This window comes from Taudactylus pleione, unplaced genomic scaffold (genome assembly GCF_031769625.1).
Source record: "Taudactylus pleione unplaced genomic scaffold, aTauple2 ptg000257l, whole genome shotgun sequence".
Classification (NCBI taxonomy): Eukaryota; Metazoa; Chordata; class Amphibia; order Anura; family Myobatrachidae; genus Taudactylus; species Taudactylus pleione.
The window spans coordinates 166427-185000 of record NW_028284659.1 but is presented as its reverse complement, the minus strand read 5'-3'; the positions used below and the strand labels follow the sequence as shown (position 1 = coordinate 185000).

The window sequence follows — 18574 nt, the reverse complement described above, 5'->3', positions numbered from 1 at the left end:
ATTACAGAGGAGGGAGGACTGGAAGGGAGGTGACAGAAGATGATCACAGAGGAGGGGGGGGCCGGAGGGGAGGTGACAGAAGATGATCACAGAGGAGGGAGGGCCGGAGGGGAGGTGACAGAAGATGATCACAGAGGAAGGGGGGCCGGAGGGGAGGTGAAAGAAGATGGTCACAGAGGAGGGAGGGCCGGAGGGGAGGTGACAGAAGATGATCACAGAGGAGGGAGGACTGGAAGGGAGGTGACAGAAGATGATCACAGAGGGGGGGCCGGAGGGGAGGTGACAGAAGATGATCACAGAGGAGGGAGGACCGGAGAGGAGGTGACAGAAGATGATCACAGAGGAGGGACGGCTGGAGTGGAGGTGACAGAAGATGATGACAGAGGAGCGAGGGCCGGAGGGGAGGTGACAGAAGATGGTCACAGAGGAGGGAGGGCAGGAGGGCAGGTGACAGAAGATGATCACAGAGGAAGGGGGGCAGGAGGGGTGGTGACAGAAGATGATCACAGAGGAGGGGGGGCCGGAGGGGAGGTGACATAAGATGATCACAGAGGAGGGAGGGCCGGTGGGGAGGTGACAGATGATGATCACAGAGGAGGGAGTGACGGAGGGGAGGTGACAGAAGATGATCACAGAGGACGGAGGGCCGGAGGGGAGGTGACAGAAGATGATCACAGAGGAGGGGGGGCCGGAGGGGAGGTGACAGAAGATGATCACAGAGGAGGGAGGGCCGGAGGGGAGGTGACAGAAGATGATCACAGAGGAGGGAGGGCCGGAGGGGAGGTGACAGAAGATGATCACAGAGGAGGGAGGGCCAGAGTGGAGGTGACAGAAGATGATCACAGAAGAGGGAGGGCCAGAGAGGAGGTGACTGAAGATGGTCACAGAGGAGGGAGGGCAGGAGGGCAGGTGACAGAAGATGATCACAGAGGAGGGAGGGCCAGAGGGGAGGTGACAGAAGATGATCACAGAGGAGGGAGGGCCGGAGGGGAGGTGACAGGTGATGATCACAGATCAGCGAGGGCCGGAGAGGAGGTGACAGAAGATGATCACAGAGGAGGGAGGGCTGGAGGGGAGGTGACAGAAGTTGATCACAGAGGAGGGGGGGCCGGAGGGGAGGTGAGAGAAGATGATCACAGAGGAGGGGGGGCCGGAGGGGAGGTGAGAGAAGATGATCACAGAGGAGGGAGGGCCGGAGGGGAGGTGACAGAAGATGATCACAGAGGAGGGAGGGCCAGAGGGGAGGTGACAGAAGATGATCACAGAGGAGGGAGGGCCGGAGGGGAGGTGACAGAAGATGATCACAGAGGAGGGAGGGCCGGAGGGGAGGTGACAGAAGATGATGACAGAGGAGGGAGGGCCGGAGGTGAGGTGACAGAAAATGATGACAGAGGAGGGAGGGCCAGAGGGGAGGTGACAGAAAATGATCACAGAGGAGGGAGGGCCGGAGAGGAGGTGACAGAAGATGATCACAGAGGAGGGAGGGCCGAAGGGGAGGTGACAGAAGATGATCACAGAGGAGGGAGGGCCGGAGAGGAGGTGACAGAAGATGATCACAGAGGAGGGAGGGCTGGAGTGGAGGTGACAGAAGATGATCACAGAGGAGCGAGGGCCAGAGGGGAGGTGACAGAAGATGTTCACAGAGGAGGGAGGGCAGGAGGGCAGGTGACAGAAGATGATCACAGAGGAAGGGGGGCAGGAGGGGTGGTGACATAAGATGATCACAGAGGAGGGAGGGCCGGAGGGGAGGTGACATAAGATGATCACAGAGGAGGGAGGGCCGAAGGAGTGGTGACAGAAGATGATCACAGAGGACGGAGGGCCGGAGGGGAGGTGACAGAAGATGATCACAGAGGAGGGGGGGCCGGAGGGGATGTGACAGAAGATGATCACAGAGGAGGGAGGGCCGGAGGGGAGGTGACAGAAGATGATCACAGAGGAGGGAGGGCCGGAGGGGAGGTGTCAGAAGATGATCACAGAGGAGGGAGGGCCGGAGTGGAGGTGACAAAAGATGATCACAGAAGAGGGAGGGCCAGAGAGGAGGTGACAGAAGATGGTCACAGAGGAGGGAGGGCAGGAGGGCAAGTGACAGAAGATGATGACAGAGGAGGGAGGGCCGGAGGTGAGGTGACAGAAAATTATGACAGAGGAGGGACGGCCAGAGGGGAGGTGACAGAAAATGATCACAGAGGAGGGAGGGCCGGAGAGGAGGTGACAGAAGATGATCACAGAGGAGGGAGGGCCGGAGGGGAGGTGACAGAAGATGATCACAGAGGAGGGAGGGCCGGAGAGGAGGTGACAGAAGATGATCACAGAGGAGGGAGGGCTGGAGGGGAGGTGACAGAAGATGATGACAGAGGAGGGAGGGCCAGAGGGGAGGTGACAGAAAATGATCACAGAGGAAGGAGGGCCAGAGGGGAGGTGACAGAAGATGATCACAGAGGAGGGAGGGCCGGAGGGGAGGTGACAGAATATGATCACAGAGGAGGGGGGCCAGAGGGGAGGTGACAGAAGATGGTCACAGAGGAAGGAGGGCCGGAGGGGTGGTGACAGAAGATGATCACAGAGGGGGGAGGGCCAGAGGGGAGGTGACAGAAGATGATCACAGAGGGTGAGGGATGGCCAGAGGGGAGGTGACAGAAGATGATCACAGAGGAGGGAGGGCCAGAGGGGAGGTGACAGAAGATGATCACAGAGGGAGGGAGGGCCAGAGGGGAGGTGACAGAAGATGATCACAGAGGAGGGAGGGCCGGAGGGGAGGTGACAGAAGATGATCACAGAGGAGGCCAGAGGGGAGGTGACAGAAGATGATCACAGAGGAGGTAGGGCCGGAGGGGAGGGGACAGAAGATGATCACAGAGGAGGGAGGGCCGGAGGGGAGGTGACAGATGATGATCACTGAGGAGGGAGGGCCGGAGTGGAGGTGACAGAAGATGATCACAGAGGAGGGAGGGCCGGAGGGTAGACAATCTGGGTAGCCTGAGGGGGCATGAAATGTAGAAAAGGATCTTGGATCTGTAACTTATTTAGGATATAGAGCAAACAAACTGAGATAAAACTAACAGGTGGCTTTCATACTGTGCAGCACTGAATTAATTTCGGAATCCTGGATGGCGCTCTCTGTCCATTTTGGTGCGCTGAGCTCATGCTCCACCGGGACCACCCTCGCTACTCTCCTGGTGATATATGCCAGAAACACAGTATCGCCTTAGATCAATTTAGATCGATTTGAAGTTAATTAAAATGAATAAAAATCTATTAAAATTGCCCTTTAGTAAATTTACCCCCAGGAAGGTATCCCTGGAGAGTGGGGCATTTCTAGAGAGGAGGGGCCGTGTGCAATCTCTGACACGGGCCCCCTCCTCTCTGTCCACTGGCTGGCCGCGCACTGGACTGTGCGTGGCCAGCGCTGGAGTTATAGTCTCTGGGCACTAGATTGCACCCTCTATAGAGTCTATAGAGTATGCGCAAATGATGGGAAAATGGCCATGGCAGCCATTTTCCTGTCATTTTTAGTGCACCGATATGGGACTCTGGAGAGGTAAGTATGCTATGGGTGCAGGGTGTGCGGTGCGGGGCCCCCCTGGACCCAGGGGCCAGTGTGCCCCGCACACCCTGCACCCATTATAGATACGCCCCTGGCTGGAGAAGCTGGAAAGCGTTTGGTTGCCAGCTGTAATTTTCATCTTTCCAAGTTCTCTGAAATAGTTCCTGTGTCATGTTTATCTATGTATTTATTGAGTAGACGGTATGTATTAGCTAAGCGGAGAATCATTATGTCCACATTCATAATGTCAGCCGTTATGATGTTAGTATGATAAACAAGTATCAGCATTTAACATGTCGCTATCTGGAAAATATTGATATGGACAGAATGATGACACATGATATGTGTGATGACAAAGTGAAACTGTTTACCCTGGCATCAGGGCTGGCGCATTGGTTCGCAACTTTCTTGAATCACGGCGCCTTTGAAAATGAGCATTTGTTTCATGGAATGCCTTGGCCAATAGTTTCTTATTGAGAAACTCAGCAATAATTACACTGCACAACAATGATAATGTTTCCGATGTGATAATAGTTACTTCTAATTGATGTCAGCAGCAAAGAATGACTATGACATGTAAAACTCTCAGTTAGCTCTGAGCTCTGAGATATAGCCCATGTATGACGATGTAGAGGTATTCCTAGTGACGTGGGCAGAATGGAGAGAATCTTACCAGCAATCTGCTTTCCGCGCAGAGGGGGCGGGGCCTAATGACCCAATTACATGAATCAGTTATTTGTCCCCTCCCCTATTCAAATATATGCGATTCACTGAATTACCCGCACAAGATAACTGTGGTGCACTCAGTGACAGCATAGGGAGCGATTCCACCAAGACATGTCAGCAATGGCACAAAGATATCAGGGGAGGTGACAGTGACAAGCAAAGAGAAAGCACCCCCATCTATAGGCCACTATATTACATAGTACTTTCCTATGCTGTATGTTTGTTACCTATGCTATATGTTTGTTTCCTATGCTGTATGTTTGTTTCCTATGCTGTATGTTTATTTCCTATGCTGTATGTATGTTTGTATCGTATGCTGTATGTTTGTTTCCTATGCTGTATGTTTGTTTCCTATGCTGTATGTATGTTTCCTATGCTGTATGTATGTTTCCTATGCTGTATGTTTGTTTCCTATGCTGTATGTATGTTTCCTATGCTGTATGTTTGTTTCCTATGCTGTATGTATGTTTGTATCGTATGCTGTATGTTTGTTTCCTATGCTGTATGTTTGTTTCCTATGCTGTATGTTTGTTTCATATACTGTATGTTTGTTTCCTATGCTGTATGTTTGTTTCCTATGCTGTATGTATGTTTCATATGCTGTATGTTTGTTGCATATGCTGTATGATTGTTTCCTATGCTGTATGTTTGTTTCCTATGCTGCATGTTTGTTTCCTATGCTGCATGTATGTTTCCTATGCTGTATGTTTGTTTCCTATGCTGCATGTTTGTTTCGTATGCTGTATGTGTGTTTGCTATGCTGTATGTTTGTTTCCTATCCTGCATGTTTGTTTTGTATGCTGTATGTATGTTTCCTATGCTGTATGTTTGTTTCCTATGCTGTATGTTTGTTTCCTATGCTGTATGTTTGTTTCCTATGCTGTATGTTTGTTTCGTATGCTGTATGTGTGTTTACTATGCTGTATGTTTGTTTCCTATGCTGTATGTGTGTTTACTATGCTGTATGTTTGTTTCCTATGTTGTATGTGTGTTTACTATGCTGTATGTTTGTTTCCTATGCTGTATGTTTGTTTCCTATGCTGTATGTTTGTTTCATATACTGTATGTTTGTTTCCTATGCTGTATGTTTGTTTCCTATGCTGTATGTATGTTTCATATGCTGTATGTTTGTTGCATATGCTGTATGTTTGTTTCCTATGCTGCATGTTTGTTTCCTATGCTGCATGTATGTTTCCTATGCTGTATGTTTGTTTCCTATGCTGCATGTTTGTTTCGTATGCTGTATGTGTGTTTGCTATGCTGTATGTTTGTTTCCTATCCTGCATGTTTGTTTTGTATGCTGTATGTATGTTTCCTATGCTGTATGTTTGTTTCCTATGCTGTATGTTTGTTTCCTATGCTGTATGTTTGTTTCCTATGCTGTATGTTTGTTTCGTATGCTGTATGTGTGTTTACTATGCTGTATGTTTGTTTCCTATGCTGTATGTGTGTTTACTATGCTGTATGTTTGTTTCCTATGTTGTATGTGTGTTTACTATGCTGTATGTTTGTTTCCTATGCTGTATGTTTGTTTCCTAAGCTGTATGATTGTTTCCTATGCTGTATGTTTCCTATGCTGTATGTTTGTTTCCTATGCTGTATGTTTCCTATGCTGTATGTTTGTTTCCTATGCTGTATGTATGTTTCCTAAGCTGTATGATTGTTTCCTATGCTGTACGTATGTTTGTATCGTATGCTGTATGTTTGTTTCCTATGCTGTATGTTTGTTTCCTATGCTGTATGTTTGTTTCATATACTGTATGTTTGTTTCCTATGCTGTATGTTTGTTTCCTATGCTGTATGTATGTTTCCTATGCTGTATGTTTGTTGCATATGCTGTATGATTGTTTCCTATGCTGTATGTTTGTTTCCTATGCTGCATGTTTGTTTCCTATGCTGCATGTATGTTTCCTATGCTGTATGTTTGTTTCCTATGCTGTATGTTTGTTTCCTAAGCTGTATGTTTGTTTCCTATGCTGCATGTTTGTTTCGTATGCTGTATGTGTGTTTGCTATGCTGTATGTTTGTTTCCTATCCTGCATGTTTGTTTCATATGCTGTATGTATGTTTCCTATGCTGTATGTTTGTTTCCTTTGCTGTATGTTTGTTTCGTATGCTGTATGTGTGTTTACTATGCTGTATGTTTGTTTCCTATGCTGTATGTGTGTTTACTATGCTGTATGTTTGTTTCCTATGCTGTATGATTGTTTCCTATGCTGTATGTTTGTTTCCTATGCTGTATGTATGTTTCATATGCTGTATGTTTGTTGCATATGCTGTTTGATTGTTTCCTATGCTGTATGTTTGTTTCCTATGCTGCATGTTTGTTTCGTATGCTGTATGTATGTTTCCTATGATGCATGTTTGTTTCCAATGCTGTATGATTGTTTCCTATGCTGTATGTATGTTTTCTATGCTGTATGTTTCCTATGCTGTATGTGTGTTTCCTATGCTGTATGTTTGTTTCCTATCCTGCATGTTTGTTTTGTATGCTGTATGTATGTTTCCTATGCTGTATGTTTGTTTCCTATGCTGTATGTTTGTTTCCTATGCTGTATGTTTGTTTCGTATGCTGTATGTGTGTTTACTATGCTGTATGTTTGTTTCCTATGCTGTATGTGTGTTTACTATGCTGTATGTTTGTTTCCTATGTTGTATGTGTGTTTACTATGCTGTATGTTTGTTTCCTATGCTGTATGTTTGTTTCCTAATCTGTATGATTGTTTCCTATGCTGTATGTTTCCTATGCTGTATGTTTGTTTCCTATGCTGTATGTTTCCTATGCTGTATGTTTGTTTCCTATGCTGTATGTATGTTTCCTATGCTGTATGATTGTTTCCTATGCTGTATGTATGTTTCCTGTGCTGTATGTTTCCTATGCTGTATGTTTGTTTCCTATGCTGTATGATTGTTTCCTATGCTGTATGTTTGTTTCCTATGCTGTATGTGTGTTTCCTATGCTGTATGTGTGTTTCCTATGCTGTGTGTTTCCTATGCTGTATGTATGTTTCCTATGCTGTATGTGTGTTTTCTATGCTGTATGTTTGTTTCCTATGCTGTATGTGTGTTTCATTTTGTGATTGATTGAATTAAAACAACTGTTAATTATTTTCTATCAAGAAAATATCAGATTATTTTAAAATAGCTTTTCACTATGACTATATTACTAATGTACATACAGTATAGTGCAAGTAGTGTAGCTCAAAAAATAGAGCTAGTAAAAACATTCTGAAATCATTTTTGTTTTTCTTAAAATCAAATTAGTAATGTATGACTATTTTTGGAAAGTAAACAAATTAAAAGTATTAATTTGTTGTAAAGTGTTATTAAATGAAGTAAATTGTGGTTACTTGTCAGCAGGGCCGTAGCTAGGGTAGTGCGGCAGGTGCCATCGCACAGGGCACCACAGGTCAGGGGGCGCTGTTTGGGCCTGTCAAATTTCTGTTTATTATCATTCTTGTTTGTAGCTTCCTCTTATTTCATCCCCAGCATCTCCTGGCCTCCCCCATCTCTTCCCTGGCCCTTCCCCATGAGGCCATGGCCCTCTCTCAGGTGCACAATGTTATGTCCCTATTTATCCCCAGCATCTCCTGGCCTCCCCTATCTCTTCCCTGGCCCTTCCCCATGAGGCCATGGCCCTCTCTCAGGTGCACTATATTATGTCCCTATTTATCCCAAGCATCTCCTGGCCTCCCCCATCTCTTCCCTGGCCCTTCCCCATGAGGCCATGGCCCTCTCTCAGGTGCACTATATTATGTACCTATTTATCCCCAGCATCTCCTGGCCTCCCCTATCTCTTCCCTAGCCCTTCCCCATGAGGCCATGGCCCTCTCTCAGGTGCACAATGTTATGTCCCTATTTATCCCCAGCATCTCCTGGCCTCCCCTATCTCTTCCCTGGCCCTTCCCCATGAGGCCATGGCCCTCTCTCAGGTGCACTATATTATGTCCCTATTTATCCCCAGCATCTCCTGGCCTCCCCCATCTCTTCCCTGGCCCTTCCCCTTGAGGCCATGGCCCTCTCTCAGGTGCACTATATTATGTCCCTATTTATCCCCAGCATCTCCTGGCCTCCCCTATCTCTTCCCTAGCCCTTCCCCATGAGGCCATGGCCCTCTCTCAGGTGCACTATATTATGTCCCTATATATCCCCAGCATATCCTGGCCTCTCCTATCTCTTCCCTGGCCCTTCCCCATGAGGCCATGGCCCTCTCTCAGGTGCACTATATTATGTCCCTATTTATCCCCAGCATCTCCTGGCCTCCCCTATCTCTTCCCTGGCCCTTCCCCATGAGGCCATGGCACTCTCTCAGGTGCACTATATTATGTCCCTATTTATCCCCAGTATCTCATGGCCTCCCCTATCTCTTCCCTGGCCCTTCCCCATGAGGTCATGGCCTTCTCTCAGGTGCACTATATTATGTCACTATTTATCCCCAGCATCTCCAGGCCTCCCCTATCTCTTCCCTGGCCCTTCCCCATGAGGCCATGGCCCTCTCTCAGGTGCACTATATTATGTCCCTATTTATCCCCAGCATCTCCTGGCCTCCCCTATCTCTTCCATGGCCCTTCCCTATGAGGCCATGGCCCTCTCTCAGGTGCACAATGTTATGTCCCTATTTATCCCCAGCATCTCCTGGCCTCCCCTATCTCTTCCCTGGCCCTTCCCCATGAGGCCATGGCCCTCTCTCAGGTGCACTATATTATGTCCCTATTTATCCCCAGCATCTCCTGGCCTCCCCTATCTCTTCCCTGGCCCTTCCCCATGAGGCCATGGCCCTCTCTCAGGTGCACTATATTATGTCCCTATTTATCCCCAGCATCTCCTGGCCTCCCCTATCTCTTCCCTAGCCCTTCCCCATGAGGCCATGGCCCTCTATCAGGTGCACTATATTATGTCACTATATATATCCCCAGCATATCCTGGCCTCTCCTATCTCTTCCCTGGCCCTTCCCCATGAGGCCATGGCCCTCTCTCAGGTGCACTATATTATGTCCCTATTTATCCCCAGCATCTCCTGGCCTCCCCTATCTCTGCCCTGGCCATTACCCATGAGGCCATGGCACTCTCTCAGGTGCACTATATTATGTCCCTATTTATCCCCAGCATCTCATGGCCTCCCCTATCTCTTCCCTGGCCCTTCCCCATGAGGCCATGGCCCTCTCTCAGGTGCACTATATTATGTCCCTATTTATCCCCAGCATCTCCTGGCCTCCCCTATCTCTTCCCTGGCCCTTCCCCATGAGGCCATGGCCCTCTCTCAGGTGCACTATATTATGTCCCTATTTATCCCCAGCATCTCCTGGCCTCCCCTATCTCTTCCCTGGCCCTTCCCTATGAGGCCATGGCCCTCTCTCAGGTGCACAATGTTATGTCCCTATTTATCCCCAGCATCTCCTGGCCTCCCCTATCTCTTCCCTGGCCCTTCCCCATGAGGCCATGGCCCTCTCTCAGGTGCACTATATTATATCCCTATTTATCCCCAGCATCTCCTGGCCTCTCCTATCTCTTCCCTGGCCCTTCCCCTTGAGGCCATGGACATCTCTTAGGTGCACTATATTATGTCCCTATTTATCCCCAGCATCTTCTGGCCTCCCCTATCTCTTCCCTGGCCCTTCCCCATGAGGCCTTGGCCCTCTCTCAGGTGCACAATATTATGTCCCTATTTATCCCCAGCATCTCCTGGCCTCCCCTATCTCTTCCCTGGCTCTACCCCATGAGGCCATGGCCCTCTCTCAGGTGCACTATATTATGTCCCTATTTATCCCCAGCATCTCCTGGCCTCCCCTATCTCTTCCCTGGCCCTTCCCCATGAGGCCATGGCCCTCTCTCAGGTGCACTATATTATGTCCCTATTTATCCCCAGCATCTCCTGGCCTCTCCTATCTATTCCCTGGCCCTTCCCCATGAGGCCATGACCCTCTCTCAGGTGCACTATATTATGTCCCTATTTATCCCCAGCATCTCCTGGCCTCCTCTATCTCTTCCCTGGCCCTTCCCCATGACGCCATGGCCATCTTTCAGGTGCACTATATTATGTCCCTATTTATCCCCAGCATCTCCTGGCCTCCCCTATGTCTTCCCTGGTCCTTCCCCATGAGGCCATGACCCTCTCTCAGGTGCACTATATTATGTCCCTATTTATCCCCAGCATCTCCTGGCCTCCTCTATCTCTTCCCTGGCCCTTCCCCATGACGCCATGGCCATCTCTCAGGTGCGCTATATTATGTCCCTATTTATCCCCAGCATCTCCTGGCCTCTCCTATCTCTTCCCTGGCCCTTCCCCATGAGGCCATGGCCCTCTCTCAGGTGCACTATATTATGTCCCTATTTATCCCCTGCATCTCCTGGCCTCTCCTATCTCTTCCCTGGCCCTTCCCCATGAGGCCATGGCCCTCTCTCAGGTGCACTATATTATGTCCCTATTGATCCCCAGCATTTCCTGGCCTCCCCTATCTCTTCCCTGGCCCTTCCCCATGAGGCCATGGCCCTCTCTCAGGTGCACTATATTATGTCCCTATTTATCCCCAGCATCTCCTGGCCTCCCCTATCTCTTCCCTGGGCCTTCCCCAGGAAGCCATGGCCCTTTTATGGGTGCAATATGTCCATTTGAAAAATGAGGGGGGCGCCAATGCTCTTTCTGGCACAGGGCACCAAAAAGTCTAGTTATGGCTCTCCTTGTCAGCCTTAGGTACAGGGTTGTGCATCTCTTTGTCCACATATTTTATGACTGGCAGCCACCAGCACTGGGTTTGTTTATCATAATGACAACGATAGCGCACCTCAGCGTGCCATGGTACCCAGTTTGTGAACCACTGGGTTAGGGTTATTCTCTTCACTGGCATCACAAGGGGGGTGCGGGCCGAACCCAGGTGTCACTAGCAGAGGGGTGACACCAAAGTGCCGGCTCCAACTCGGTGACAGGAGCCAGGTGCTGCATTAAGTACAACACTCGGCTCCCAGCACAGTGAGGGAGCCGGCACTTCACACAGGCTGGTCCCCGAGGCCAGCCTGCACCTCCCGCACCCTCAGTGTCCAAAAAAAACCGGGTGTTCAGGGCATGCCTCCACCCACGTAGCCAAGCCCCCACCCGTGAGGCCACATTCCCTAATTTATCGACATGTTGACAAGTCTGCCGCACCAGGTGCACAGACAGGTATGTACGCCACTGATGCTATTGCATTAAGTAGTATTTTTTGGTGAAAATAAGTAGTCCTGTCATATTTGGGGTACATGAAAATGGGGGCTAGCATGGTTGAATTTCGCTAACGCACCTGAAGCAACCACCTGCAATCAAAAAACACCTCACCCATATTTATAGACCCCCAAAAGTCTATTTAGCTAGTTTTTAAGTTTGTACCCCCACTTTGCACTTTTTTGCCCCTTTTTCAAAGTGCTTTTTTGGGGTGTTCCTTACTTTCTTTTAGTTTTTTTTTGACACAGTTATATTTTGAGGGGCTGTCCCAAAGGGGCTGAGTGGTTTCCCCACCTTTGCACCCCAAAATAGCGATTTTACACTTCTTTTCTCCACCTATTCAGAGGTAAATTTTTTTCGCCTATTACGTTGTATTGACTTTCTGCATACGGGAAAAGAGGATGGAATTGAATACGGAGAAAGTTTCTGACTGACAAAAAGTCGCAATTGGCGATACTTTTTCACAGATCTCGGGTTTTCGATTCTAATTGAATAGTTTAATTAGCTTAGAATAAATAAAGCTGACCTTCGTTTCCCCTTATACAAGTCTCTGAGGTATATTCAATTGGGGGCGAGACGAGAAAAGCACAAATTCCGCATCTGAGAGGTGTTTCCTGTAGGTGAGATTAGGTGAGAGGTGTTTCCTGTAGGTGCGATTAGGTGAGAGGTGTTTCCTGTAGGTGAGATTAGGTGAGAGGTGTTTCCTGTAGGTGCGATTAGGTGAGAGGTGTTTCCTGTAGGTGCGATTAGGTGAGAGGTGTTTCCTGTAGGTGCGATTAGGTGAGAGGTTTTTCCTGTAGGTGCGATTAGGTGAGAGGTGTTTCCTGTAGGTGAGATTAGGTGAGAGGTGTTTCCTGTAGGTGAGATTAGGTGAGAGGTGTTTCCTGTAGGTGAAATTAGGTGAGAGGTATTTCCTGTAGGTGCGATTAGGTGAGAGGTGTTTCCTGTAGGTGAGATTAGGTGAGAGGTATTTCCTGTAGGTGCGATTAGGTGAGAGGTGTTTCCTGTAGGTGCGATTAGGTGAGAGGTATTTCCTGTAGGTGCGATTAGGTGAGAGGTGTTTCCTGTAGGTGCGATTAGGTGAGAGGTGTTTCCTGTAGGTGCGATTAGGTAAGAGGTGTTTCCTGTAGGTGCGATTAGGTGAGAGGTGTTTCCTGTAGGTGCGATTAGGTGAGAGGTGTTTCCTGTAGGTGCGATTAGGTGAGAGTTGTTTCCTGTAGGTGAGATTAGGTGAGAGGTATGTCCTGTAGGTGAGATTAGGTGAGAGGTGTTTCCTGTAGGTGCGATTAGGTGAGAGGTATTTCCTGTAGGTGAGATTAGGTGAGAGGTGTTTCCTGTAGGTGAGATTAGGTGAGAGGTGTTTCCTGTAGGTGCGATTAGGTGAGAGGTGTTTCCTGTAGGTGCGATTAGGTGAGAGGTGTTTCCTGTAGGTGAGATTAGGTGAGAGTTGTTTCCTGTAGGTGCGATTAGGTGAGAGGTGTTTCCTGTAGGTGCGATTAGGTGAGAGGTGTTTCCTGTAGGTGCGATTAGATGAGAGGTGTTTACTGTAGGTGAGATTAGGTGAGAGGTATTTCCTGTAGGTGAGATTAGGTGAGAGGTATTTCCTGTAGGTGAGATTAGGTGAGAGGTGTTTCCTGTAGGTGCGATTAGATGAGAGGTGTTTCCTGTAGGTGCGATTAGGTGAGAGGTGTTTCCTGTAGGTGCGATTAGGTGAGAGGTGTTTCCTGTAGGTGCGATTAGGTGAGAGGTGTTTCCTGTATGTGCGATTAGGTGAGAGGTGTTTCCTGTAGGTGAGATTAGGTGAGAGGTGTTTCCTGTAGGTGCGATTAGGTGAGAGGTGTTTCCTGTAGGTGAGATTAGGTGAGAGGTGTTTCCTGTAGGTGAGATTAGGTGAGAGGTGTTTCCTGTATGTGCGATTAGGTGAGAGGTGTTTCCTGTAGGTGAGATTAGGTGAGAGGTGTTTCCTGTATGTGCGGGATTTTTGATATACAATTAGGAGCGTTTTTTTTCTATTTTGAGCGCAGGGAGGTTTTTATTCTCACACCTCCAGTGCAAGTGTGATTTTTTTCTAAAATCGTTAATTTTAGGAAAAATCAGTGGGACTTGCCCTGGGACCCTGGCGGCACCTCCCTTGAGGACTAATTAAGCAATTGGAAATTCAATTAACTTAATTAGTCCTTAATTACTGCAGTGCTGTCTTCTGCATCGGAACCCAGGTCTTCTGCAACAGGGTGAGTTTGTCAGTGTGCGTGGTGTTTGTTAGTGTTTGTAAGTGTGTATGAGTGTGTGTGACCCCCGGTGTATGTGTCCCTCCCATTGTCTGTGTGCCCCTCGTAATGGGCGCTGGGAGAACTACATCTCTCAGCAGCCCTTGCTCCTCCTACCAGACCCTGGAGCCTCCCAGCAGCTCCCGGGACTCCCAGCAGCCCCCTCTCCAGTGAGAAGATAGAGGGTAGGCCACCGGGAGCCGCGGAGACCACCGGAGACCCCCGGGCAGGTCAGTGTAGAATTTTTTTTTTCTTTCACTCTGCGCAGGGTTTTCAGCTCTGAAACCCCACGATCAGTTTTTTATAATTGGATACCACAGGTATCGGAAGCGCACAAACTCGCGGTAATCCAAAATTGTGAGCGAGGAGCGCAAGGTTTTTTGCTCTTAAAACCTTGCGCTCAATTGAATATTTCCCTCTGTGTCATTATTTCATTATGATTACGGTTGATGGTTTACCCTGCGCTGTTAGGAGGGAGCACTCATCAGGCGAAGGGGAGTTTATAGGTCACATTTATTTTGAAAGGCCAAATTGAAAATTATTCTAATTACTTTATTATTTCATTTTATAGTAGTATGGTGGCGGACCCAAATGACTGGATAGGAGGGTGGTCAGCAAGTATGATGCAGCGTTGCTGAGGCCCCTCCCCCTCATGTGATGTCATGTGTTCTGGGGACAACGTAGGGCACCGGGGAGCCCGGCTCTGGTGCTGGAGAAGTTCCCTGGCTTCTGCTTTCCCACCGTCGGCTTGGGCAGAGCCCTCACAGTGATCTGCGGATGAAAGAGCCGGGGAGCTGCACTTTGTGGAAATAAGTGGCAGAAGGATGTATTTCTTGTTAGGGATCCAGCGTAGTTAGTGCCCTATTGAGTGAAGAGGAGATAGGGCACCCAGCAATAATGACAGTACACCCGGAATAATGCCTTAGATAAGGGTGTCGTTATTCTAGACTAGTGCGCCCTCTGCTGGTAACTGACATGTGTGAGTCTCCTGGAGGGAATGTTGGGAGCATAGGAAGGCGGGCACTACACTCAACACATTGGTATTGGCTAAAGTGTTTCCAACACTGGGTACCATGGGTAACTGGGCAGCCGCAGGGCACTTGCAGGGGTGCCACAGGCTGATGGTCCACTACGAATTAAAATGGGTTTTGGTCAATGTGATGGGCAGAACTATTGCTGGTGGCTGCCACTCATACAGTACACGGAGACAGGGAAGTGCAGCCCTATCTATTCACATAATGCTGAGAATTGCGACATTAGGCCCCGCCCCCTCCTGTAAATGTCCGGCAGTCACCAGTAATTTCCATGAGGGGCGGAGCTTACGTCGGGAACCCTGGGAGACGTATGAGCGCAATTTACCTCATATAATAATCATTGCTGAGTCTCACAATGAGAACCTTCTGGCCTAGGGGAAAATGCTGATACTCTAGGGCGCCGGGATTCAGGAAAGTTTGTGACCCCCTGTAATACAGAGAGAAATTTCATTCAGTTTTGTCAACTTTCACTTTTGAAATCCTCCTTTAATTAATCAGGACCTATATAAGTGATCAGAACCTTTATAAGTAATCAGGACCTATATAAGTAATCAGGACCTATATAAGTAATAAGGATCTATATAAGTAATCAGGACCTATATAAGTAATCAGAACCTTTATAAGTAATCACAACCTATATAAGTAATCAGGACCTATATAAGTGATCAGAACCTATATAAGTAATCATAACCTTTATAAGTAATCAGGACCTATATAAGTAATCAGGACCTATATAAGTAATAAGGATCTATATAAGTAATCAGGACCTATATAAGTAATCAGAACCTATATAAGTAATCAGGACCTTTATAAGTAATCAGAACCTATATAAGTAATCAGAACGTATATAAGTAATCAGGACCTATATAAGTAATCAGAACCTATATAAGTAATCAGGACCTTTATAAGTAATCAGGACCTATATATATAAGTAATCAGAACGTATATAAGTAATCAGAACCTTTATAAGTAATCACAACCTATATAAGTAATCAGGACCTATATAAGTAATCAGAACCTATATAAGTAATCAGGACCTATATAAGTAATCAGGACCTTTATAAGTAATCACAACCTATATAAATAATCAGGACCTATATAAGTAATAGGACCTATATAAGTAATCAGAACGTATATAAGTAATCAGGACCTTTATAAGTAATCAGGACCTATATAAGTAATCAGAACCTATATAAGTAATCAAAACCTTTATAAGTAATTACAACCTATATAAGTAATCAGGACATTTATAAGTAATCAGGACCTATATAAGTAATAGGACCTATATAAGTAATCAGAACCTATATAAGTAATCAGGACCTATATAAGTAATCAGAACGTATATAAGTAATCAGGACCTATATAAGTAATCAGGACCTTTATAAGTAATCAGAACCTATATAAGTAATCAGAACCTTTATAAGTAATCACAACATATATAAGTAATCAGGACATTTATAAGTAATCAGAACCTATATAAGTAATCAGGACCTTTATTATACCCCTTTTCCACCTAAATTCCGGGTCTGACCCGGAGTTGGAACAAAGTTCCTATCCGGATCAGACCCGGAATTTTGCCGGCGCTGACTCAGGATATTTCCGAGTCAGCGCCGCTCACACCGCAGTCGGGTCTGCATAGACCCGGCTTTTGCGGTGTGAAAGTGGATGCTTGGAGATGACGTCATCTCCAAGCGCCACAGACGCCGGACCAATCGGCCGGCTAGCAGCGCACTCCAGGTCTTCGTGACCCGGAGTGCACTGTTCCCATAGCAGGGTTTCACGGGCTACCCCCGTGTTAAACCCTGCTAGTTACCTGGGTTGGATTGCCGGGTCACTCGACCTGGCGATCCAACCCTCTGCCCTTTTACACCAGGGAGCTGCCCGGGTTAACCCTTCAAAAACCCGGGTTTTAGCTCCGGTGTAAAAGGGGTATAAGTAATCAGAACCTATATAAGTAATCAGGACCTATATAAGTAATCAGAACCTATATAAGTAATCAGGACCTTTATAAGTAATCAGAACCTTTATAAGTAATCAGGACCTATATAAGTAATCAGAACCTATATAAGTAATCAGGACCTTTATAAGTAATCAGGACCTATATAAGTAATCAGAACCTATATAAGTAATCAGGACCTTTATAAGTAATCACAACCTTTATAAGTAATCAGGACCTTTATAAGTAATCACAACCTATATAAGTAATCAGGACCTTTATAACTAATCAGGACCTTTATAAGTAATCATGACCTATATAAGTAATCAGGACCTTTATAACTAATCAGGACCTTTATAAGTAATCATGACCTATATAAGTAATCAGGACCTTTATAACTAATCAGGACCTTTATAAGTAATCACGACCTATATAAGTAATCACGACCTTTATAACTAATCAGGACCTTTATAAGTAATCATGACCTATATAAGTAATCAGGACCTTTATAAGTAATCATGACCTATATAAGTAATCACGACCTTTATAAGTAATCACAACCTATATAAGTAATCAGGACCTTTATAAGTAATCAGGACCTTTACAAGTAATCACAACCTTTATAAGTAATCAGGACCTTTATAAGTAATCACGACCTATATAAGTAATCAGGACCTTTATAAGTAATCATGACCTATATAAGTAATCACGACCTTTATAAGTAATCACAACCTATATAAGTAATCAGGACCTTTATAAGTAATCAGGACCTTTATATTTAATCAGGACCTTTCTAAGTAATCACAACCTTTATAAGTAATCACGACTTGAACTTTCTGCATAAATGAAGCTGTGATATGAGATGGGACAGAACTGTCTTTATTCTAATTGTCCCATTTCTGGTTGTACTGATGCACTGTTAGGAGCACTGCTACATATAATGAGTAAGGGGAGTCACACAGCGGTACTTGTTGATGGGGAAGGACCCTTTGGATTCCTCTCTGGATATAAATGATGATACAGTGACACATTAGTTACTATGGGATTATGGTGGCATCAGCTACAGATTACATTCCAGAACCTGATAGATTTCACATGAGAAATAGGGGCGGCCCCTACAAGCAAAAATGAAAGGACCGCGGCAGATGTCTCCGATATCTCACCCATTCATACATTGTGGGGGGCTTCATTTTTGTTGGTATCTGTTTCTGCAGAATGACTCTGATATAAGTACTGTATGTCTGCTATTATTTTCATGTGAGCACAATAGGTGCCCTCTTCTGTTCCTAGCCCTTGTTTACAAAGAAACATCATAATCCGCTCATCACTTCTGTCTCCCTACAGTTACTACCATGAGACCTGCGTAATCTTCTTCTTCCCATATAAATGGTGTCAGACAAACATAAATAGGCACCTGGCTCCACAAACTCACATTTGTGCTGTGGGCTCACATGTTATACAGCTTTGTGAATGACCATTATTATTATTATATGTCATTACCTTTGCGCACTCTCTTACTGTCTCTCCACAGAAGACCGCTGTGAGCACACACATCAAGTCTGGCAGTCATGTGGCACTAACTGTCCAAAGAACTGTGAAAACCATGATGCTGAGCCTTCATACTGCACACTGCAATGTAAGATTGGATGCTTCTGTAGGGAACCGTACATCTTTAAATATGGCAAATCCGGTCCTTGTGTGCACCCAACCCATTGTCCAAAACGCTTCCGTGAATATTAACATGTCATGATGATTCCTTGGTAACTTTCCTGTAAAGTTGTGCGCAATACACAGTTATCTGTAAGACCATGAAGATTGTTGCCTGAAGTGAAACCAGGCTTTCTGCAAATAAAAATGAAGTACATTCAC

The 18574-nt window shown here is 46.4% G+C and overlaps 1 protein-coding gene across 1 annotated transcript in view; it reads left to right on the top strand.

Annotated features, from left to right (window-relative positions):
- The window catches only part of LOC148514830 (venom peptide SjAPI-2-like), a 27935-nt gene extending 9366 nt beyond the window's left edge, over positions 1–18569 (top strand). The window contains exon 4 of the mRNA XM_088480878.1: positions 18237–18569. Within this exon, the coding sequence (XP_088337004.1) occupies positions 18237–18445 (209 nt within the window). The 3' untranslated portion in view covers positions 18446–18569. The remainder of the gene's footprint in view (positions 1–18236) is intronic.
- The last annotated feature ends 5 nt before the right edge of the window (positions 18570–18574 follow it).